General features: G+C 45.2%; 1 protein-coding gene across 1 annotated transcript in view; it reads right to left on the reverse strand.

Moving 5' to 3' along the window:
- Positions 1-25,940, reverse strand: part of hacd3 (3-hydroxyacyl-CoA dehydratase 3) — a 60,440-nt gene that overhangs the window by 21,898 nt on the left and 12,602 nt on the right. Inside the window, exons 3-6 of the mRNA XM_052040181.1 lie at positions 20,028-20,101; positions 4,205-4,369; positions 3,927-3,981; positions 2,966-3,076 (exon numbers count right to left, since the gene is read on the reverse strand). Coding sequence (XP_051896141.1) covers positions 2,966-3,076; positions 3,927-3,981; positions 4,205-4,369; positions 20,028-20,101 — 405 coding nt within the window. The remainder of the gene's footprint in view (positions 1-2,965; positions 3,077-3,926; positions 3,982-4,204; positions 4,370-20,027; positions 20,102-25,940) is intronic.

Genomic DNA, 25,940 nt, shown 5'->3' on the forward strand with positions numbered 1-25,940 from the left:
TATAATGCCCCAACCAGTGAAGGCAAGCATGCCAACTGCCTTCTTCACCACCAACTGTATCGCCACTTTCAGGAAACGATGTACTTGTTCAACGTACGAGTGCAGATGTAATATTGCATTATTTACGAAGGGCAGCAAAGACAAGCCGTGGAACTACAGGCCAGTGAGTCTGACATTCAGTGGCGGGCAAGTTACTGAAGGGGATTCTGAGGGACAGGATCTATCGATATTTGGATAGGCAAGGTCTAATTAGGGATAGTCAGCACGGCTTTATGCATGGGAAATAGTGTCTGACAAATCTCTTAAGAGTTTTTCAAAGAGATAACCAAGAGGGTAGAGGAGGGTAGGGCAGTGGACGTTGTATATATGGATTTTAGCAAGGGCTTTGATAAGGTCCTGCATGACAGGCTAGTCTGGAAGGTCAGATCGCATGGGACCCAGGGGAGGGATAGCTAATTGGATTGATAATTGGTTCGATGGTAGGAAGCAGAGAGTGATGGTCAAAGGTTGTTTCACAAGATCACAAGACAAACGAGCAGAAGTAGGCCATTCGGCCCATTGAGTCTGCTCCATGAGCTAAACTAAAACTATTCCTATCTAGCCCCAATTTCCGGCCTTATCCCCATATCCCTTGATGCCTTGACTAATTAGATACCTATCTATCTCCTCCTTAAACACCTTCAATGATCAGGTCTCCACAGCTGTACGTGGCAAAGAATTCCATAATTTCACTACCCTCTGGCTAAAGAAATTTCTCATCTCTGTTTTAAACCGGTACCCTCTAATTCTAAGATTGTGCCCTCTGGTCCTGGACTCAACCACCAAGGGAAACAGCTTAGCCATATCTACTCTGTCCAGTCCTTTCAACATTCTAAATGTTTCTATCGGTCCCCTCTCATTCTTCTGTACTCCAGTGAGTACAGTCCAAGAGCCGACAAATGCTCATCATATGTAAGCCCTTTCATTCCGGGAATCATCCTCGTAAATCTCCTCTGAACCCTCTCCAACATCAGTACATCCTTCCTAAGATATGGGGCCCAAAACTGCACACAGTATTCCAAATGAGGCCTCACCAGTGCGCCATAGAGCCTCATCAACACTTTCCTACTTTTATACACTATACCTCTCGAAATGAATGCCAACATAGCATTCGCTTTCTTTACCGCCGATCCGACCTGGTGGTTAACCATTAGGGTATCCTGCAGGAGTACTCCCAAGTCCCTTTGTACTTCTGTACTTTGAATTTTCTCCCCATCTAGATAATAATCTGCCCGTTTATTTCTTTTTCCAAAGTGTACAACGGCACATTTCTCAACATTGACTCTCATCTGCCATTTCTTTGCCATTCTCCTAAACTGTCTAAGTCTCTCTGCAACCTTCCTGTTTCTTCAATACTCCCTACTCCTCCACCTATCTTGGTGTCGTCTGCAAACTTAGCCACAAAACCATTTACTCCACCATCCAAATCATTAATGTACAAAGTAAAAAGAAGCGGCCCCAACACCGACCCCTGCAGAACACCACTAGTAACCGGTAGCCAACCAGAACAGGATCCTTTTATTCCCACCCTTTGCTTTCCGCCTACCAGCCAATGCTCCACCCATTCTACTATCCTACCCGTAATTCCATGAGCTCTCACCTTATTAATCAGCCTCTTGTGCGGCACCTTGTTGAAGGCCTTTTGAAAGTCTAAATACACAACATCCACAGCCTTTCTCTTATCCACCCTACCTGAGGTTTCCTCAAAAAACTCGGACTGGAAGTTTCTTGGACTGGAAGCCTGTGATGAATGGTGTGCCACAGAGGTCGGTGTTGGGACCTTTGTGTTCGTTATTTATATAAACAATTTGGATGGGCATGTACAAGACATGGTTAGTAAGTTTGCAGATGATACTAAAATAAGTGGTATTGTAGACAGTGAAGAAACTTATCAAAAATTACAGGGGGTCTGGATCATCTAGGTAAGTGAGCCGAGGATTGGCAAATGATTTTCAATTTAGATAAGTGCATAGTGTTGCATTTTGGGAAGTCAAACCAGGGCAGGACTTACAGAGGGAATGTTGGGCCCTGGGGGTGTTATGGAACGGAGGGACCTAGAAGTAGATGTACACAGTTCGCTGATAGTTGTGTCACGGGTATATAGGGTGGTGAAGAAAGCTTTTAGCATGCTGGCCTTAATTAGTCAGGGCATTGAGTTGGGGCGTTATGTTGCAGTTGGAGTATTGTGTACAGTTTTGGTTGGTTTGTTTATAGGAAAGACATTATTAAACCAGAAAGACTGCAGAGAAGATTTACGAGGATACTACTAACTCAAGGCCGTGAGTTATAGGGAGGGGTTGGGCAGGCTAGGACTTTATTCCTTGAAATGTAGGAGACTGAGAGGTGATCTTATAGAGGTATATAAAATCATGAGGGGTATAGATGGGGTCAATGCACACAGTCTTTCCCCCCCAGGGAAGGGGAACTAAAAACTAAAGGGCATAGGTTTAAGGTGAGAGGTGAAATACTTACAAGGGACCCGAGGGGCAACTTCTTCAGGCAGAGGGTGGTGCATATATGGAATGAGCTGCCAGAGAAAGTGGTTGAGGCAGATATAATAACAACATTTAAAAGATATTTGGATAAGTACATGGATAAGAGGAGTTTAGAGAGCAAGGGCCGAATGCAAGCAAGTGGAATTAGCTTGGTGGGAACCACAGTCAGCATGGACGAGTTGGGCTGAAAGGCCTGTTTCCATGACATATTGCTCTACAACTATGAAAGCTTTGACACCAGTGAAAGTTTTATGCAATTGTAATCTTAGTTTGGAGTCAGCTATGGAATTTCAAATAGATGCATGCTCAATATCAGGAAACTTAATTAACAAATCAGCTGACTTCCAGCACCAAAATAAGATGCATTATAACAGGATTTCACAGTGAGATAGGGCAGGAACTCTGGATTTGTACAGGATGGAATCACTTACCCTGGCCAAAGACAAAGAGTCTCACTGTCATATTGACAAAAATCCAAGAGAAGCCCAGAAACTGCACCAGGTTATACATAAATAGGTAACCAGTCCTCATGGTGATATAGGCTGTTGGGAAGCAAATAAGTCATCAATGCTGCTAAAAGAAAACCTCTGCATTATAAACATTATAGCTACTACAGTTAGGAACATCAAAAATAATTTCAGCAATTTCACCCTTCACAAATCACCAGCCCCATTAAATGCAATCAGGACCAACCAATGAATTTGAAAAGCATGCAGAAACAGCACTAGATCATGGGTGCCTTGACTCAGCCTACAGCCCCTCTATACTCAGAATCTCTGCTTGTGTTAGAGATTATTTTGTAGGGTTACTCTGTGGCCATTTGCTTTCAGGCTTCCTTTCCCTGCAGCCACTCTGCCCATTGTATCTAATGTGTATTATTAATACATCGACACAAGATAAAGCCATTTCTTCTGACAGCATTATGAATCTTTAACATTCTCTACCACAACGTGCTGTGGATGCTCAGACATTAGGTAAATTGAGACCATAAGAAATAGTAATAGGAGGCAGCCATTTCCCCTCAAGCTTGCTCTACTATTCAATTATATCATGGCTGACCTGACATTCCTTAAGTGCATTTTCCTGACCTCTTCCCATAACCCTCAATTCCCTTATTAATTAAAATCTATCCATCTCAACTTTAGATAAATTCACGGAGTTATTTTTCTGGGGCAAAGGACACCACAGATTCATGGTTCTGAGCGAAGAAATTCTTCATCATCTCACTCTTAAATACTTCCAGCTTGAGATAGATTCTTGGACCACAGAATCTAAGGTGATGGATTGGGCAGGAAACTGGAATCAGGTCACCTATCAAATCATGCACGTTGAATAGCGGAACAGGTTCAAAGTAATTTGATGCCTACTCCTGCTCCAATTTCTTATACTTACAATTCTTCCGAACCCTCGACTCCAAACTCATTCTATTAATCTCTTCTGCTTCCTCCTATTATGGTAGAATAGAATTGTTGTTACATTATAGCTGTAGTATGTAAATATCATCCAGATCACCATGTAACACTCAGAAAAGGAGTTAAAGGGGAAAATAAAGCAGATGAACAATGGGTCTGCAAAGAGCAATGTCTTCATTGGCTGTTCGTCAAGTAAAAGAACAGAAAGGAAAATGTAGTTTTCTAATACAATACACAGATCTTCCTCAATAAATTTACCTTTGCCTTAAGTTCCATTTCAGCATCAGATTCATCCAGCCAGCGGTCAAAATCTGGAGCCAAGAATATTGGTTTCTTTTCTTGTTTAGTCAGTCTGTCCCACCATTTGGTCTCCATTTTCTTCACTGTTATATTTACTTGCCTTTCTGTGGCTTTGAACAGCAGCTAACAAGACAACAATTTTTAAAGGTAAATTTCCTGTCAACGTTTATTTAGCTCAGGTGTGAGCAAAGACTGAAAAATATTTTTTTTATTAATCAGAAGTCATACAGTTGTACTGAATTAAAGTAATTCCATAGATAAATAGCACTGGAGAACTAAAATATCTCTGATGCCACAAACTGTTTTCAGAAACCAAAACAGATTTCTAATCTTCAGAATCATAAAAGAACATATCTTTAAAATTCATTTTCAGGATCTGGGCATTGCTGGTAAGGCCGTCATTTATTTCCCCATCTCTAATTTCCTTTGAGAAGGTGGTGCTGAGCCACTTTCTTCAACTACTGCAGTCCTTCTGCAGTGAAGGTACTCTCACAGTGCTGTTGATGGGGAATTCCAGGATCTAGACTCAGCTACGATGGAGGACTGACAATATATTTCCAAGTCAGGATGGTATGAGACTGGGAGAGGAATCTGCCTTGTGGCCACTGCCCTTATCCATCTGGTGGTAGAGGTTGCGAATTTGGGTGATGCTGTCATAGTGGCTGCAATGCAATCTGTAGATGATACACACTGTGGCCAGTGTGCTCTAGGGTGGAGAAAATAAATGTTTAGAGTGGTCGAAGGGGTTCCAGTCAAACAGATTGCTTTGTTACTGTTGAGCTTCTTGAGAGTTAATTCTCCATGCATCCAGGCAAGTAGATGGTATTCTACCACACTAACCTATCCCTTGTATGTTTTGGAAAGGCCTTGGTGTCAGGTGAGTCACTCACCGTAGAATACTGAACCTCTTATTTGCTCTTGTACCCACAATATTTACATGGCTGGTCCAATGGAGTTTCTGGTTAATGGTGACCCCCAAGGTGGTAGGGATGGCGAGAGTAATAAGAAATAGGAGCAGGAGGAGGCTATTTGGCCTGTCGAGCCTGCTCCACCATTCAATGAGATCGTGGACTCAGATCCACCTACCTGCCTTTTCCTCATAAACCTCAATTCCCCTACTATGCAAAAATCTATCAAATGGTGTCTTAAATATATTTAATGAGGTAGCCTCTGCTGCTTCCCTGGGCAGAGAATTCCACAGATTCAATATTCTCTGGGAAAAGCAGTTTCTCCTCATTTCCATCCTAAATCTATTCCCCTGAATCTTGAAGCTATGTCCCCTAGTTCTAGTCTCACCTACCAGTGGAAACAACTTTACTGCCTCTGTCTTATCCATCCCTTTCATAATTCTATATGTTTCTACAAGATGCTCTCTCATTCTTCTGAACTCCAGCGAGAATAGTCCCAGGTGACTCAATCTCTCTTCATAGGCTAACCTGCTCATCTCCAAAATCAACCTGGTGAACCTCCTCTGTACTGCCTCCAAAGTCAGTATACCTTTTCTCAAGCAAGGTGACCAGAACTGCACACAGTACTCCAGGTGCAGCCTCTCCAGTACCCTCTACAGTTGCAGCATTTTAAATTCAATCTCTCTAGCAATGAAGGTCAACATTCCATTTGCCTTTTTAATAACTTGTTGCACCCGCCAACCAACCATTTGCGATTCACGCACAAGCACTCCCAAGTCCCTCTGCACAACAGCACACTGCAATCTTTCACCATTTAAATAATAATCTGATCTTCTATTATTCCTTCCAAAGTGAATGATCTTGCATTTACCAACATTTAATCCATCTACCAGACCCTTGCCCACTCACTTAACCTATCTATATCTCTCTGCAGACTCTCCGCATCCTCTGCACAATTTGCTTTTCCACTCATAGAACAATACAGCACATTACAGGCCCTTCGGCCCACCATGTTGTGCCGGCCTTAAAACCACTCCTAAGACTATCTAACCCTTTCCTCCCACATATCCCTCTATCTTAAATTCCTCCATATGCTTATCTAACAATCTCTTGAACTTGACCAACGTATCAGCCTCCATCACCACCCCAGGCAGCGCATTCCATGCACCAACCACTCTCTGGGTGAAAAACCTCCCTCTGACATCTCCCTTGAACTTCCCATCCATTACCTTAAAGCCATGTCCTCTTGTATTGAGCATTGGTGCCCAGGGAAAGAGGCGCTGGCTCTCCACTCTATCTATTCCTCTTAATATTTTGTACACCTCCATCACATCTCCCCTCATCCTCCTTCTCTCCAATGAGTAAAGCCCTAGCTCCTTTAGTCTCTCCTCATAATCCATACTCTCTAATCCAGGCAGCATCCTGATAAATCTCCTCTGCACCCTTTCCAACGCCTCCACATCCTTCCTATAATGAGGCGACCAGAACTGGACACAGTACTCCAAGTGTGGTCTAACCAGAGTTTTGTAGAGCTGCATCATTACTTCGCGGCTCTTAAAGTCGATCTCACGATTTATGAAAGCTAACGTCCCATAAGCTTTCTTAACTACCTATCCACCTGTGTGGCAACTTTCAGTTATCTGTAGATATGAACCCCCAGATCCCTCTCCTCCTCTACACTGCCCAGAATCCTGCCATTTACCTTGTATTCCATCTTGGAGTTTGTCCTTCCAACGTGTACCACCTCACACTTCTCCGGATTGAACTCCATCTGCCACTTGTCAGCCCAGCTCTGCATCCTATCAATATCCCTCTGTAAGCTTCCACAGCCCTCCACACTACCCACAACACCACCAAACTTTGTGTCATCTGCAAACTTGCTAACCCACCCTTCCACCCCCTCATCTAAGTCATTAATAAATATCACAACAAGTAGAAGTCCCAGAACCGATCCCTGTGGGACACCACTAGTCACAGCCCTCCAATCCCAATGCACTCCCTCCACCAAAACCCTCTGCTTTCTACAGGCAAGCCAATTCTGAATCCACACAGCCAAGCCTCCCTGGATCCCTTGGCCTCTGACCTTCTGAAGAAGCCTACCATGCAGAACCTTGTCAAACACCTTACTAAAATCCTTGTAGACCACATCTACTGCACTACCCTCATCAATCTTCCTGGTCACATCCTCAAAGAACCCTATCAGGCTAGTGAGGCAAGATCTTCCCTTTACAAATCCATGCTGGCTGTCCCTAATCAGTCCACGATTCTCTAAATGATCATAGATCCTATCTCTTAGAATCCTTTCTAGCAGCTTACCCACCACAGACGTAAGGCTCTCTGGTCTGTAATTCCCTGGACTATCCCTACTACCTTTTTTGAATAAGGGGACAACATTCGCCACTCTCCAATCCTCTGGTACCATCCACGTTGACAACGAGGACTCAAAGATCCTAACCAACAGTTCAGCAATCTCCTCCCTTGCCTCACGAAGCAGCCTAGGGAATATTCTGTCAGGCCTCGGGGACTTATCTGTCCTAATATTTTCTAACAACTCCAACACATCCTTTCTCTTCGTATCTACATACTCTAGAATATTACCCTTGATGACACTGTCCTCAGCGTCATCAAGACCCCTCTCCTTGGTGAATACCGAAGAGAAGTATTCATTGAGAACCTCACCCACTTCCAGAGCTTCCAGGCACAGCTTCCCACCTTTGTCTTTAATCGGACCTACCTTTACTCTAGCCATCCTTCTGCTCTTCACGTACGAGAAAAAAGCCTTGGGATTCCCCTTAACCCTACTTGCCAAAGCCTTTTCATGCCTCCTTCTCGCCCTCCTCAGCCCCTTCTTAAGTTCCCTCCTTGCTACTCTATATTCCTCATGAGCCCTGTCTGATCCTTGCTGCTTACACCTTACGTATGCTGCCTTCTTCCTCCTAACTAGTTTTTCCACCTCTCTTGTCACCCATGGTTCCTTCACCCTGCCATTCCTTCTCTGCCTCACCAGGACAAATTTATCCTTAACATCCTGCAAGAGATCCCTGAACATCGACCACATCTCTATAGTACATTTCCCTTCAAAAATGTCATCCCAGTTTACACTCCCAAGTTCTCGCCTTATAGCCTCATAATTCGCCTTTCCCCAATTAAATATCTTTCTGTCCTCTTTGCTCCTATCCCTGTCCATAACAATGCTAAAGGTTATGGAGCAGTGGTCACTGTCCCCCAAATGCTCACCCACCGATATATCTGTCACCTGACCCGTTTCATTACCTAAAACTAGATCTAATATGGCATTCCCTCTAGTCAGCCTGTCAACATACTGTGACAGGAATCCGTCCTGGACATACTTAACAAACTCCGCCCCGTTTAAACCTTTGGCACTAAGCAGGTGCCAATCAATATTTGGGAAGTTGAAGTCTCCCACTATAATAACCCTGTTATTTTTGCATCTTTCCAAAATCTGCCTCCTAATCTGCTCCTCAGTATCCCTACTGCTACCAGGGGGCCTATAGAATACTCCCAGTAGAGTAACTGCTCCTTTCTTGTTCCTAACTTCCACCCATATTGACTCTAGAGAGGATCCTTCTACATTATCCACCCTTTCTGCAGCTGTAATAGTATCCCTGACCAGTATCGCCACCTCCTTCTCTTCTCCCCCCCTCCCTATCCCTTTTAAGACACTGAAAACCAGGAATATTCAATATCCATTCCTGCCCTGATGTCAGCCACGACTCAGTGATAGCCACAATATCGTAGTCCCATGTACTTATCCAAGCTCTCAGTTCATCTCCCTTATTCCTGATGCTTCTTGCATTTAAGTAAATGCACTTTAGCCCATCCGCCTTACTACTTTTATAGCCTGTACTCTGCTTCTCCTTCCTCAAAGCCTGTCTACCTATTAGATCTAACATTTCCCAATCCCCTGCTTCCTCTGACCTACTCCTCCGGTTCCCATCCCCCTCGCAAACTAGTTTAAACCCTCCCGAACCACCCTAGCAAACCTGCCTGCAAGGATATTGGCCCCCCTCAGGTTCAGGTGTAACCCATCCTCTCTGTGCAGGTCCCACCTTCCCCTGAAGTGATCCCAATGATCCAAAAATCTAAAGCCTTCCCTCCTGCACCAACTTCTCAGCCACGCATTTATTTGCCATCTCCTCCTATTCCTACCTTCACTATCGCGTGGCACTGGCAGCAATCCCGAGATTGCTACCCTTGAGGTCCTGTTCTTCAGCCTTCTGCCTAGCTCCCTCAAATCACTTTTCAGGACCTCATCCCTCTTCCTACCTATGTCGTTGGTACCAACATGAACCACGACTTCTGGCTGTTCTTCCTCCCGCTCTAGAATCCTGTGGATCCGATCAGAGACATCCCGGACCCTGGCACCTGGGAGGCAACATACCATCCGGGATTCATGCTCACTGCCACAGAACCTCCTATCTATTTCCCTGACTATCGAGTCCCCTATCACTACTGCCTTCTTCTCCTCCCTTCTGAGCAGCAGGACCGGTCCCAGTGCCAGAGACCTGGCTACTGCTGCTAGGCCCCTGCAGGTCATCCCCCTTAACAGCTTCCAAAGTGGTAAACCTGTTATTGAGGGGAACAGCCTCCGGGTTCTTTGTACTATCTGCCTGTTCGTTTTCTTTTTCCTTTTCTCTCCCCTGACAGTCAACCTTCTATCTACTTCCTGGACTCCAGAAGTACCTGCTCTAAGGGTGGGGGAAGGGGGTGTGGGGGAGACTGTCTCCTGACAATTTAGAGTCATCAGCAAACTTAGATATGCTACACTCAGTCCCCTCTTCCAAATCGTTAATGTATATCGTGAACAGTTGCGGGCCCAGCACTGACCCCTGAGGCACTCCACTCTCCACTGATTGCCAACCAGAGAAACACCTATTTATCCAAACTCTCTGCCTTCTATTGGTTAACCAATCCTCTATCCATGCTAATACATTACCCCCAACTCCATGCATCCTTATCTGGGCAAGGGTCTGGCAGATTGAGTACAATGTTGTAAATGCAAGATCATCCACTTTGGAATGAAAAAGAGAAGATCAGATGATTATTTAAATGGTGAAAGATTGCAGTGTGCTGTTGTGCAGAGTGACTTGGGAGTGTTTGTGCATGAATCGCAAAAAGTTGGTTTGCAGGTGTAACAATTATCAAGAAGGCAAATGGAATGTTGACTGTCATTGCTGGAGAGATTGAATTTAATAGCAGGGAGGTTATGCTGCAACTGTACAGGGTACTGGTGAGGCTGCATCTGGAGTATTGCGTGCAGTTCTGGTCTCCTTACTTGAGAAAAAGATATACTTTTGTGTGGGACCTTGTCAAACACCTTCTGGATATCCAAGTATACAACATCCACCTGTTCCCCTCTATCCACTGTGCTCATCCTCAAAAAACTCCAGAAAGTTTGTCAAACAGGACCTTTCCTTCCTAAATCCATGCTGTGTCTGCCTGATGGAACCACTTCTATCCAGATGTCTTGCTATTTCTTCCTTAACGATAGCTTCAATCATTTCCCCGACTACAGACATTAAACTAACTGGCCTATAGTTACCTGCCTTTTGCCTACATCCTAATTTAAACAGTTCTGTGACATCTTCTGTCTTCCATTTCGCTAGGACCTGCCCAGAGTCCAGAGAATTTTGGTAAATTATCACAAACATGTCTACTATAACTTGTGCCATTTCTTTCAGTACCGTGGGATCCATCCCATCATGACCAGGGGACTTGTTTACCTTTAGGCCCACTACCTCTTTAGTGACAGTGATTGTATCGAAGTCCTCATGTCCAATCACATCCATCTATCTTTGGCACATTAGACATGTCCTCCACTGTGAAGACCAACACAAAATAGACATTCAAAGCCTCGGCCATTTCCACATTACCCAATATTAATTTCCCCTTCTAATCTTCCAGGGGACCTACACACTTTAGCCACCCTTTTCCACTTTATATAATTACAAACACTTTTACTGTTTTTATATTTTGTGCTAGTTTACTTTCATAATCTATCTCCCCTTTCCTTATTGCTTGCTTAGTGGTTCTTTGTTGGTTTTTAAAATTTTCCCTATCTTACAGTTTCCCACTACCCTTGGCAACTTTGTATGCATGAGCTTTTAGTTTGATGCCTTCTTTTATTTCCTTAGTTATCCAAAGCTGTGTATCATGGAGTGTCATGGCTGTCACATGACAGTGACAGCACTGCACCTAGCTGGTCGGAAGACACACCACTGTCAATCAAGGTTTGGCTCCACCCCACCCATCAAGAGCACACCTGAACCACTGGCCCCTTTGAGCACCTTTGTCCTTACTGGCACCGGGCCATTGGCCCTTTTGAATGACCTGGGCTGGACCACCCAGTCCTCCAGCAGTATAAAGAGTGCCACATGCTTGGTTATTTCTCTTTTTGTCTCCAGGGGATGCTGAGGTAAGCTGTGCACTGCTTAGTAGAAATTAGTTAAGGATCCCTGGGATCATAGAGCCGATGCTTGCACTGAGTCAAGGAGGGTGGCAGGTGTCATATTGTTTCTTCCTTGATTTGTTTGCACCCAGTTTGTTGTGTGTGTGCGCGCATCTCACCATTGTTGTGATTCCCCCCCCCCATGTTCACGATCACCTGTGAGCGTGTATGTGTGTATTGCCCCTGTTATCCTGTCCTGCGTTTGTCTTTGTGAATAAATCATCTCTTTATTCCAAAGACTGTGTCCAGAGTCCTTGCCCTTTGATACCTTAAGGAACTTATCTTACAACACTGGCTCTGTGAGCAGGGTCTTGATGGTCTTGGCTGGACACAGACGCAAACAGGGGGAAGAAGGCCAGTGCAGGCACTGAGGACAGGATTCCCGGGTGAACTGAATAGAATGAGGGATTTGGGACTTGGCCAGCATGCTGGCAGACCATGGTAAGCCAGTGGACTGGGCTGAGCAGTTAGACCCCTGTGGTGAGAAACTTGGGCACCATGTGGCCCTCCCCCTCCAGAAGTCGGGGTTCTCCAGGGCCAAAGGGGTGCCTTCTGGCTGTTTGCGTCCCTCCTGAGATGCCAGGTCAGGATTACTAGCCAGACACAGAATACATGTCTCCAGAAAGACAAGGAGATAAAGGAGCTCCAGCAGTGCTGCTGTGTGCTGCAGGAGGCAGTCCAGGCTGCCCAGACCCGAGCCAACAACCTCGAGACCAGAGGTACTGAGGTCACCTGCAGGCTGATTCAGCTGCAGCAGGTGCAGGCAGCCTGCCGGTCTGGCTTGCAACCAGACCCATTAAAAATTCGAGCCCTGGTCCGGCACGGCGACAATCTGGACGCATGGCTGGGAGATGGGGATATATGGATGGATACCGATGAGGAGGGGGTGCCAGAAGAGCCGGGGCCCCATCACACCTGCCCTCCCCCCCCCACCCACCCAAACCCCTGCATGCTCGACCCGTCACCATGCTGTCCCAGGTCTGCCACAGAGGGGAGGGGAGTCAGGATGAGGCCCCCGCAGGGGGAAGTGCCCATGGTCCCTCCGAGACTACGGAGACCCGGAATTTCTCAGCCAAGGAGTAGACCCAGCTGGCAGACCGGTACCGCCAGCAGCCGGGCAAGCACCTGGCTGCATAGCTGCTCTGACTGTGGGATGAGGGGGCCCCCAACGTGAGCCGCTCTCACCAGGAAGCGAGTGCCCTGGGGAGTTTGTCTGACCGACAGAGCGTTAACAATACCCTGCAGGCACCACCAGGAGAGCTGGAAATGACACTACCCTGTGGGATCGGGTAGTGACTGCAGTGAGGGTCCGGTACCCTACCCTCCTCGAATGGGACTTATACGGGCAACCACAGTGGAGCACGGTCAGTGACGGCACCAGGGTCGTCAGGAAATGGGCGCTGGTGACTGGCATATATGAGAGGCTCGGCGATCACGAGCTGTTAGAAAACACTAGGGTGACCAGTGCGCTAACAGGATACCTGGTCACCACCGTGCACCCTGATTTGAGGCCGGTGGGCCTGCCCCTCATGGGACAAGCTAATGGGAAGACCATGCGGTACGCCATCACCCTCCTGGAAGGGCTAGAGTTCTTGCAGCGGGGAAAGCCCACCCAGGTCCGTAGGGCTGGAGACACAACCCCCCGTTTTATGTGCAAACAGCTATTTTTGGACCTGCTGTGTGCTGGGGTGGACTGCACCAGCATATGTAGGATCCTGACCTCCACTATTTACGCACTCTGGGAAGAGCATTGTGGGGGGACATCTAGCCAGGGGAAAACCCACAACCACCCTGGGATCAAGCCTGACACAGGGGGCGCCCCCAACCTCCGGACCGCGCGGGCTGCCCCCAACGACACTGACTGTCCCTCCCCCACTCGAAACAGTCTCTCCTGCTCTCACGGCTGAGCTCCGGGACCTGCTGAGACAGGAAATAGCCCATCTCCGCCAGCAGGAACCTTCACCCACGGGGTGGCAGACCCCCACCCCCCTCCCACAGGATGAGGGCTAGGGGTCCCGGTGCATTTGTTCCACCACCCTCTCCTGCCCGGGAGATGAGGCCACATATACCCGTTGCTGTACATTGGGGAAAGGGGAACATAGACATGGGTGCCCAACACACCACCATCCCAGGCAACCCCACTGGGTGGAAAGGGACACAGATGCAAATAGAGGGGTTAGGGGTTTCCCTTTTACCTGCAAGGGAAGTCACGATCCGCATGGCCAGCGGGAACCAACCTCCTTGACCTCTAACAGTGTTGATAGCAAACTCGCCTGAGTGCATCCTAGGGATCAATGTCTTAAAGGGACAGTCCCTTCATACTAACCAGGGCAAATTTACGTTCGGGGTCATGAGGGCTACAGTCGTGGTTAGGGCAGCCAAATGGGAACCAGTTGTTGTTGTTCCCCCTCCCTCCAAGGTCGTCTGTAGCCGACAGTCCACGTTCGTAGCAAAGCAAGCTGTGGAACAAGCACTGCCACTTGGTCCCTGCCAGGCAGGTGTCCCTTTTGAATTGCAGGTCTCAGCTAGTGAGATGGTCACCGAATGGAGTCTCTGGCAGAAGATCCAAGGGCACAGAGACACTTATGAATTTGCCAGCACCTCCAATAATTCAGACTGCTGGATTTGCGTCTGAACCCCAGCATACGCCAGTGAAGCTCTACCACTTACACTGACTCCCCCGGATGATCTTCAAATGAACTGCTTACACAGACTTTTTGCGCCTGTCAGGTTCAGTATATCAGTTTGGTGGGGGGGGGGAGGGGGGGTGGTGCCAGATGGCAGTTCCCCACCACTACAGGACATCCCTTCCAGTGATCCCCGCTGGGGTGGGTGTTTCAAGAACTGGTATTTCCCTCCAGTTTGACCTCCACCCGAGTCCCGACCCTCCGAGTCATCCCACAGCTGCTAAGCAAGCCTGGTGAATGCTGGGGCAGACTCCAGAATGAGCACAGTTCCACCCTTTCAGTTAACCATAGTGAGTGCGAGTGAAACTGGTATCCAGGCGCCTCAGTGACCACTGCCAATGGTGCCACAAAGCTGGGGGCTCCCTGGACTTTGAACGGGACCCAGTGGACTTGCGGCTACCATGCCTCCCCACAAGCTGGTATGGCTGCTGCTTTCTGGCATTTGTGGTGCCCTATATCCACGCTCTCAATAACCTTGGGGAGCACCCAGCATACAGCGGCCACCGGGACAAAAGTGCCATCACGGAAGCAGAGAGGTACTGGAATGATAACCTTCCACATGTATGGCACAGCCTGACTGTCCTGTGAGGTCATCCAAATGACCAGCATGCTCCAGACACTGGCTAATGAAATGGCAGTGGCACTGCAACATACTTAAGGTGCCCTGGCAAGGACGGCAGCTGAGTTGACTACCATCAGGATGGTAGCCCTGCAGAATCGAGGGGCCCCGGACTACCTACTCATTGCAGGTGGTGATTCCTGTGCAGTGATTGGTAAGGAGTGCTGCACCTTTATTTCTGAGTCCAGCAACATCATTCACTTGGCTGCTCATATTAGGGACTCGGTGGCCAAAATTCAAAAAAGCAAGGGACCAGCTCCTCCAGCATGACAGTCATGGGGAAACTGGTGGCCATTTGGGTCTCTGGGGGGACGGTGGGCAACTGTCATTCACGAGGCAACTGCTCTCATCCTCATTGGCATCGCCGTCTGTATTTTATGTTGTGCTTGCCAAGTTATTAAGAGCATGTTTGCCTTTCATTAGTACTGTATATACTAACATATAGTTTTAAGCTTAGAAATAGTTATTTCCATGTAATGATTGGCGAGTGGTGTGACTTCCGAGGGGTGGATTGTATCATGGAGGGTCATGGCTGTCACATGACAGTGACAGCACTGCACCTAGTTGGTCAGAAGACACACCACTGTCAATCAAGGTTTGGCTCCACCCCATCCATCAAGGGCACACCTGAACCATTGGCCCTTTTGAGCACCTTTGTCCTTGCTGGCCCTGGGCCATTAGCCCTTTTGAATGACCTGGGCTGGACCACCCAGTCCTCCAGCAGTATAAAGAGTGCCACATGCTTGGTTCTTTCTCTTTTTTTTCTCTGGGGGATGCTGAGGTAAGCTGTGCACTGCTTAATAGAAATTAGTTAAAGATCCCTGGGACCACAGAGCCAATGCTTGCACTGAGTCAAGGAGGGTGGCAGGCGTCATATTGTTTCTTCCTTGATTTGTTTGTACCCAGTTTGTTGTGTGTGTACACATCTCACCCTTGTGATTTCCCCCCTCCCCATGTTCACGATCACCTGTGAGCATGTGTATGTGTGTATTGCCCCCCCCACCCCACCCGTTATCCTGTCCCACATTTGTCTTTATGAATAAATCATTTCTTTACTCCAAAGACTGTGTCCAGAGTCCCTGCCCTTTGAGGCCTTAAAGAACTTGTCTTACAACAGGCTGGCTGTACCCACCCTTACTGTCCTTGCTTTTAACTGGAATATACTTTTGTTGACCATTGTGAAAAATCTCTTTGAAAGTCTTCCATTGTTCCTCAACTGTCACACCATATAGCCTGTGTTCCCCAGTCTACACTAGCCAACTCCTCCCTCATCCTGTTGTCGTCTCCCTTGTTTTGGGTATAATACACTGGTTTCAGATCGAACTATTGCAGCCTCCATTTGTATGAGAAATTCAATCATGCTGTAATCACTCTTTCCAGGATTGTTGATTTTTACCTGTCTCATTGCACAGGGCCAGATCTAAGACAGCATTTTCCCTTGTGTAGGTTCACTAACATGCTGTTCAAGAAAGCTATCATGGATGCATTCTATGAAGTCCTCCTCAAGACTGCCTCAACCAACTTGATTCGCCCAATCTATGTGCAAGTCAGTCCCCCATACCACTGCCATTCTTACATACATTAGATATTTCTTGGTTTATTGCCTGTGCCACTGTAGTTATTATTTGGTGGCCTAACCCTAACTCCCACCAGTGATTTTTACCCTTTACTATTCCTAATATCTACCCAGATGGACTCAATATTCTGCTCCTTAGATCTTGTATCATCTCTCACTACTGCCCTGATCTTATCCTTAATTAAGTGCTACCCCACCTCTCTTACCTTCCTGCCTATCCTTCTGTATTACCTGATACCCTTGGATATTTAATTCCCAATCATCTCCACCCTGCAATCATGTTTGTATAATGGCCATGAAATCACATCCCTTTGTACTGACTTCTGCCACAAGTTCACTGACCCTGTTTTGAACACTATGGGCATTCAGATAAAGTGCCCTTACACTCATTGTCCTTTTAGAATCTGGTAACCTTTATGGTATTAATTCATTACTGTCATTTGTACTGAGGTACAGTGGAAAAACTTGTCTTGCATACTGATCATACAAGTCAATTACACAGTGCATTTATATTGGGTTAGTACAGAGTGCATTGATGTAGTACAGGTAAAAACAGTAGTAGTACAAGGTATAGCAAAGTGTCACAGCTACAGAGAAAGTGCAGTGCAATAAGGTGCAAAGTCACAACAAGGTAGATCGTGAGGTCATAGTCCATCTCATTGTATAAGGGAACTATTCAATAGTCTTATCACAGTGGGGTATAAGCTGTCCTTAAGTCTGGTGGTACGTGCCCTCAGGCTCTTGTATCTTCTACCTGATGGAAGAGGAGAGAAGAGAGAATGACCCGGGTGGGTAGGGTCTTCGATTATGCTGGCTGCTTCACCAAGACAGCGAGACATAAAGACAAGAGTCCAAGGAAGGGAGGCTGGTGTCCGTGATGCACTGGGCTGTGTCCACAACTCTGCAGTTTCTTGCGGTCCTGGGCAGAGCAGTTGCTGTGATGCATCCAGATAGGATGCTTTCTATGGTGCATCGATAAAAGTTGGTGAGAGTCAAAGGGGACAAACTGACTTTCTTTAGCCTCCTGAGGAAGTAGAGGCACTGGTGAGCTTTCTCCGCTGTGGCATCTACATGACTTGACCAGGGCAGGCTATTGGTGATGTTCACTCCCAGGAACTTGAAACTCCCAACCCTCTCATCCTCGGCACCATTGATGTAGACAGGTGCATGACTACCACCCCCTTTCCTAAAGAAGTCAATGACCAGCTCTTTTGTTTTGTTGACATTGAAGGAAAGGTTGTTGTCATGACACCATTCCACTAAGCTCTCTGTCTCCTTCCTGTACTCCAACTCATTGTTTGAGAAGGCCTACAACTGTGGTATCATCTGCAAACTTGTAGATGGAGTTAGAGCAGAATCTGGCCAGTCATGAGTATAGGGAGCAGAGGGCTGAGGGCACAGCCTTGTGAGGCACCAATGTTGAGCATAATCATGCCAGAGGTATTGCTACCTATCCTCACTGATTGCGGTCTGTTGGTTAGAAAGTCAAGGATCCAGTTACAGAGGGAGGTGTTGAATCCTAGGTCTCAGAGTTTGGTGACAAGTTTGCTTGGGATTATTGTATTGAAGGCAGAGCTGTAGTCAATAAACAATAGTCTAATGTAAGTGTCTTTACTGTCCAGATGCTACAGAGCTGAGGGTAGGGCCAGGGAGATGGCATCCGCTGTAGACCTGTTTCAGCGATAGGCAAATTGCAGTGGGTTGAGATTGTCTGGGAGGCTGGAGTTGATGCGTGCCATGACCAGCCTCTCAAAGCACTTCATGATGGTGGATGTCAGAGCCACCGGTCAGTAGTCAGAGGCATGTTACTTTGCTTTTCTTCAGTACCAGGATGATAGTGGTAGTCTTAAAACAGGTGGGAACCGGATATTGAAGCAGGGAGAGGTTAAATGTCTGCAAATACTTCTGCCAGTTGATCAGCACAAGATCTGACCATGTGGCCAGGGACACCATCTGTGCCAGATGTTTTCCTTGTGTTCACTCTCTGGAAGACTGATCTTGCGTCCTCAACGGTGACCACAGGTTCAATTGCATTGGAGTCTGTCAGGGTGGGTGGTGACAATCCACTTCCCTTCTGTTCAAAACAGGCATAGAATGTGTTAAGTTCATCAGGAAGGGATGCGCTGTTGTTAACTATGCAGCCTGTCTTCGTCTTGTAGCCTGTTATGGCATGTAAGCCCTGCCATAATGACAGCTGGTCTGGGACTCAGTATTGCCTCTTGGCATCCCTGATAGCTTTCTGAAGGTCATCTCGATTTGTTGTACAGATCAGGATCATCAGATTTGTGTTCAGCAGTCCTTGACTTCAGTAGTGAGTGGATCTCCCAGTTCATCCATGGTTTCCTGTTTGGGAACACCCAGATTGTCCTCCTTGGTACACAGTCCTCAACACACTTGCTGATAAAGTCTGTGATGGTGGTGGCATACTCATCAAGGCTGGCAGCTGAGTCTTTGAACATGGACCAGTCCACTGTCTCAAAGCAGTCACTTAGGAGCTCATCTGCTTCCTCAGACCAGCACTGCACGACTCTCCATACTGGATCCTCCTGTTTCAGTTTCTGTTTGTATGCAGGGAGAAGGAGCACAGCCTGGTGGTCTGATTTCCCAAAGTGAGGACGAGGGGTGGCTTGGAAGGCATCTTTGATGGTTGCATAGCAGTGGTCAAGGGTGTTAGCACCCCTCATGGAGCAGGAGATGTGCTGGTAGTGTCCATTGCATTTGATTTTTCTGTACCCCACTCTTACTTTTCTAACTTTTGCTTTGGTCTCTGCATTGTTTCCCTGTCTTTCCGCATGGAATCCCAATGTGAATGCCATTGAACATCAAGGATAGGTAGTTAGACTGCTATTGGAAATAGTGTAACAGTCACACCACAAAAGTGCCAGATAATGACTGTCTGATGAGACACCATTTAATGCAAGATCTTTCACACCTTGATCCTTTATCAAGAACTGCCAAAACAAATGGCTCATAAAAAGAATTACCATTTTATTATTATATGAATCCATTTGACTAGTTTCTTTAAGGGACAGTTCTGGCAACTCCATTTGACATTGATTCACTTCCACAGTAACCAAGTAACTGAATGATGATCTTTCCAGTATCATGCACAGCTTGAGGAAAGCAATCCAATCTTAAAACTAGTTAATCTCCAAATGACTATTTTAACAGCCTAAATATTGATGCTGATCTTTAGATTTATTGGCCTCTATAGATCTATACTCAAATCTTTAGATGTATGCTGGAAACCAGCATTCCAAATAAGGTTATGGTATCAGCAAAGTTATGTTATAGATCTATTAGAATATATGATCATCCTGCTGGAGTACCACCTCAAATTAGCAGCATATCAATATTTATCAGTGAGGTTCACTAGAATGTGCAGAAATGTTTTAGCCTACAAACTCAAGGACAAAATCACAAATATTTCCCTGCAAAACTGTACAAGCATTAAAAACAGCTTTCATTAGGTTTGTGGTTAAATTGCAATCAGTGTTAAGCGTTAAGCCATCATTGACATACCTCAGAATTCACAGCTTCCAGGAATGCCAAACGGAATTCATAGACATTGTCTCCTTTTGCCCCATGGCCATGTGCTGTAGGTGCACAAGAAAAATGTTATCAAATACTTGACATCATGCAACAAGATTACAACTAAACTCATCTCAAAAGTGAGGCCACTGTTGGGAACACGAGAAAATAGTAGTAGGTATAGGCCATCTGGCCCTTCAATCCTACCCCACCATTTAATAAAAATTTAATATAATGAAGGCTGATCTATGCTGGCCTCAACTACTCTTGTGCTCTTTCTCCATACCTTCCTATTCCTCAATCTAGTAAATATTTATTTACCTCCAATTTATAAATGTCTAAAGACCCAGCTTCCACCACCTGCTAGGGTAGAGAAAGAAATTCACCACCCTTTGCAAACAGAAGTTTCTACATACCTTAGTTTCAAATGGACTGCCCCTTATCTTGTAGTCATGTCCTTTTGTTTGAAACTCTTTCAACTCGTGAAAACATCCCAATACCTACAATCAAGACCCTTAGGATCTTGTATTTTGAATAAGGTCACCTCATTCTTCTGAACTCCAAGGAATACAGACCCAAACTATTTTGCCTCTTTTGATAGGACAACCCTCCCATCCCAGGAATTAGCCTGGTGAATCTCCACTGGACTGCCTATAATGTTACAGTATCTTTTTTAGCAAAGGGGATCAAAACCATATACAGTATTTCATAGAACAGTACAGCATAAGAACAGGCCCTTCAGCCCACAATGTTGTGCTGAACTAATTAAACACTCAACTAAACCAAACCCTTCTGCCTACATAATGTGCACATCCCTCCATTCTCTGCACATTCATACACCTATCTAAGAACCTTTTAAACATCTATATCATATTTGCCTCCACTACCACCTCTAGCAGCACATTCCAGGTACCCACCACTTCATGTAAAAAAATAACTTGCCCCCCTCACCTTAAATGCATGCCCTGTAGTAATAGACGTTTCCACCCTGGAAAAAAGATACCGACTGTCTACTCTGTCTATGCATCTCAATCTTACAAACTTCTTTCAGGTCTCCTGTCAGCCTCCGCCGCTCCAGGGAAAACAACTCACATTTGTTTAACCTCTCCTCATAGCACACGCCCTCTAATCCAGGCAGCATCCTGGGAGACCTCTTCTGCACAGTCTCCAAAGACTCCACATCCTTCCTATAACAGGGTGACCAGAATTAAATGCAATACTCCAGATGTGAGTTTTATAATGTTGCAAAATAACTTCTCAACTCTTTAACTCAATGCCTCAACTAATAAAGGCATTCTTTACCACACTATCAACCTGTGCAGCCACTTTCAGAAAGCTATGGACTTGGACCCCAAGAGCCCTCTGTACATCAACACTATTACAGATCTTGCCATTAACAGGGTACTGTCCTTTTATATTTGATCTCCTAAAGTGCAACATCTCACATTTGGCTGGATTAAACTCCATCTCCAGCCATTTCTGCAACTGATCTATATCCCACTATCCTTGGGCAATCTTCTACACTATCCACAACACCACCAATCTTTGTATTGTCTGCAAACTTACTAACCCACCCACCCACATTTTCATCCATGTCCTTTATATTTTATATATATATATATACATACACATACAAACAGACACACACCTGAGGAACACCAGTAGTCACGTAACTGTTGCCAGAATAAGTCCCATTGACCACTACCCTGTCTTCTATGGGCAAGCCAATTCTGAATCCAAACAACCAAGTTACTGTGGATCCCATGCATCTCAATCTTCTGGATGAGCCTATCATGAGGGACCTTGTCAAACACCTTGCTAAAATCCACCTAGACAACATCCACACCTCTACCTTCAATCACCTTTGTCACCACCTCCAAAAACTCTCTCAAGTTAGTAAGACATAACTTGCTCTACACAAGCCATGCTGAATGTCCCTAGTTAAGCTATGGCTTTCCAAATGTCCATAAATCCTATCCCCAAGAATCCTCTCCAATAGCTTCACTACCACTGACAAGAGACTCACTGGTCCATAGCTTCCGGTATTATCTCTATTTCCCTTCTTGAACAACAGAAGGACATTAGCTACTCACCAGTTCTCCAGGGCTTCGCCTGAGGTTAGAGAGCCCACAAAGATCTTGGTGATGGCCCCAACAATCTCATCTCATGCCTCTGTCATTAGCTTGGGGTATATCCCATCAGGCCCTTGAGACTTATCCACCTTAACGTTCTTCGAAGAGACCCAACACTACCTCTATCTCAAAATGCCCTGGTATATTAGCATGCTCCATACTGAACTCGCTATCCTCCACGTCCTTCTCCTTGGTAAGTACCAATGCAAAGTACTCATTTTAGGACTTCACCCACAAACTCTGCCTCTAATCATGTTCCCTCCTTTATCCTTGAGTAGTCCTACCCTCTCCTGAGTTATCCTCTTGCTCCAAATGTATGTATACAATGTCTTGGAATTCTCTTTAATCCTATTTGGCAATGACTTTTCATGATTCCTCCCAATTGCTGTTTGATTTTAACTTCTTAAACCTTAACATACACTTTTTCTTCTTGACTAAATTCACCACCTCTCTCGTAATCCAAGATTCCCTTACCTTGTCGTCCTCGTCCTTCCTTCTAACTGGAACATACCACTCCTGTGTTCTGCGCAGTTGTCTTTAAACACCCTCCACACGCCAGGCGTGGACTTGCCCATAAACAGCTGTTCCCAATTAACTGTCCCTAGTTCCTATTTAATAGTCCTGTTATTTGCCCCACCCCAATTTAATACTCTCCCCCATGGTTCATACTTATTCATAGCTATCTTAAAACTTAAGGAGTTGTGATCACTGTTTCCTAAATGTTCCCCTACTGAAAGGTCAGTCACCTGGCCAGGCTCATTTCCCAACACCAGATCCAGTATGGCCCATCCTTTAGTTGGCCTATCCACAAACTGATTTAAGAAACCCTCCTGGATGCACCCAACAAATTCTGCCTTGTCTAAACCGCTTGATTAAGGAGGTCCCAGTCTATATTGGGGGAAGTTGAAGTTACCCACAACGATTTCAGATCAGGTCTAACAATTCACTATACAATTATAACAAAATTTCTCTATTTTTAAAACTCCAACCCTTTGCATTGAAGGCCAAAATGCCACTTGCCTTCTTAAATACTTGAACCTGCCTTTTGTGATTCATGCACTTGAACACTTGGATCCCTCCATACTTCACTCACTTTCAGTCCCTCTCCATTTAGATAGTAATCTGCCTTTTGATTTCACTTACTGAAGTGCTTGATCTCACACTTCCCCACAGTAAACTCCATTTGCTAGTCTTTTGCTTACTGATTCGATCTATCTTCATCCCATTGCAGAATCATAGTCTCCTTATCATAACATGCCTTTCTAACTATTTTCGTATCATCGGCAAATCTGGAAACCTTACATACTGTTTCTTCCTCCAGGTCATTAGTGTAAATAGTGAACAATTGTTGGCCAAGAACATCACTGTTGTACCCCACCATTTACCTCCTTACAGTCTGAAAAGGACTTTAGCAGCCAGGCTCTAGGAGGACACACTGCTGGCTAGGAAGAGATGTTGGGATCCACAGAACAAAGCAGCACAGTGAAGGAAGGTCATGTAATTGACACCTGGTCAGTATAGCTGAGACAGCATTACAGCTGAATTATCCCACTGTGAGAAATCCAGAAGATAGAACAAGCAAATAGGGATGTTTTTGGGAACTGATAACTTGTGGAAAGGATTTGAAAATTTAAGTACATTATACCTACAGGTTCTCCTCTATGAGCTCTCCCTAGTTATATCCTCAATTTGAGCAAATTTACCTTTCATAAAACCATGTTGACAAGGTTTAATTATATTCAGCTTTCCTAAACATTTAACTATTTTCCACCACCTGTAGTTCCCTGTCTTTTGCCTTTCTCCATTTCTGAACAACGGAGTCAGATCGGCTGTTTTCCAATCTTCTGCAACCCTCCTTTTTCTCACAGAATCCTTCTTTTTGATAGTGATAAACTCTTTCTGAGCATTGTAGACCAGCTGTTTGATTATCTGCCACTGTTCTTCTACTGACTGGATTTTAGCTTGTTTACACAACCACCTGATGGGCATACTATCCAACCAGTGCCTCTAAAAATGGACTGTTGTGAAACTCCATTGATTTATATTTCCTCGGTACTCAGTATGTAAAGGAATATATCATCCTTTGTAGGACAGGGACCAGCAAGCATCTCATCTTCCTTAACTACATGGAATCCTTATCCACCAATTTGCTCTTCTCAGACCTACACATTCACAAGGCCGGTGCAAGACACCATCTTGACTTTTTACAAACAAATACAACTATGTACATGTACACTGAGGAAACAATGATTGTCTGTATAAATAGGATGACCAGTTTCCAAACCACTTGTGTCGAGTGGTTCCCTGCTGTGCACTGTTCTAAGAGCGTTTTGCACAGCTACATCTTGATTTTAAAATCAAATCACTATTTGTAAGCATCAATACTCTCAACAGAACTGGTTTGTTGGCTAATATTATGTCCTATTAAGTATTTAAACATTTACAAATCAGTATTCAAACTTTGAGAACATTATCAGGCATATTAATGTTTATTTGGGGGGGGGGGGCGGCGGCATTTTGGTGAACAGGAGAGGGCCTTAGTGGTATGTGTTTTTGTTATCCATAGGAAGTCCATGCCCTTATCCCTTGAAATGTAATGATAACTTAATACACTGTGTGTGTTGGTAAAGCTGTGCTGCTATGGAGACAGAGCCAAAAGCACTTATTTACTGCAGCTTAGAGGTCACATTTTCTTCCCACTCCCATTGTTTCTTTTTGTTCTAACTGCATTCTTTCTTGTTAAAAATTGTGAATAATTTATGTTTGTTTTTCTGAATGCTGTGTACATGATGTGATGTGCCTGTGATGCTGCTGCAAGTAAGGTTCTCATTGCACCTGTGCGTACATGTACTTGTACACATGACAATAAACTCAACTTTGACCCAGGATAAATTTAACTCTACCAAGAGTTAATAAGATAATGTTAATTGAAATGACTGTCCACATTACAAAGCTTACGGACAAAATACAAACCTAATGCCAACTGCTGGATGCCGAGAATCTACCTGTATTAGATTGATGTGCTCTCTGCTCAAATTCCTTTTTATGATCTTAAAGTTTCAACACATTGTATAGCACGTTGAATTAAAAGACCTATCTTTGACCAGTGGCATGAATTCAGGTTAAGGTTTTTCTACCAAATTTAGGAGTCTTAAATGAAATGAGAGATATTAATGCCATGTCACTGGACCAGGACTGGGGTAAGCCAAAAAGCAATTGGTGATGGCATGGATAAATATTCCTGAATTTTGCTCAACTGTCTACACAAAGAATATTTACACAAAATGTTCCATTAGAAGATAAACCAATTTCATGAATCTTTTCTTACCACAAACATTTCTAGGAATGGCTTATATAATTTAGAACACACTGAAGCAGTGTTGGGGGTGAGGGAGCCAACTACTGGTTTGTCTAGATGGATGACTCAATAGGAACTGAAAGGCTTTACACACTCATATTCACAGAACATAGAACAGTACAGCACAATACAGGTCCTTCGGCCCACAATGTTGTGCCGACCTTTAAACCTCACCTAAGACTATCTAACCCCTTCTTCCCACATATCCCTCTATCTTAAATTCCTCCATATGCATACCTAGTAATCTCTTGAATCTGACCAATGTACCTGCCTCTACCACCACCCCAGGCAGCGCATTCCAATTCCTGGGGTTCACAAGTTAATAGCAGGACAAAGCTGCCCATGACCTCTGAAGAAGTGTAAACTTTAACAAACTATTGCTTCACAAAGGTAACAGTTTTTGGAAGAAGTCCA

Source organism: Pristis pectinata, chromosome 28 (genome assembly GCF_009764475.1).
Source record: "Pristis pectinata isolate sPriPec2 chromosome 28, sPriPec2.1.pri, whole genome shotgun sequence".
NCBI classification, from domain to species: domain Eukaryota; kingdom Metazoa; phylum Chordata; class Chondrichthyes; order Rhinopristiformes; family Pristidae; genus Pristis; species Pristis pectinata.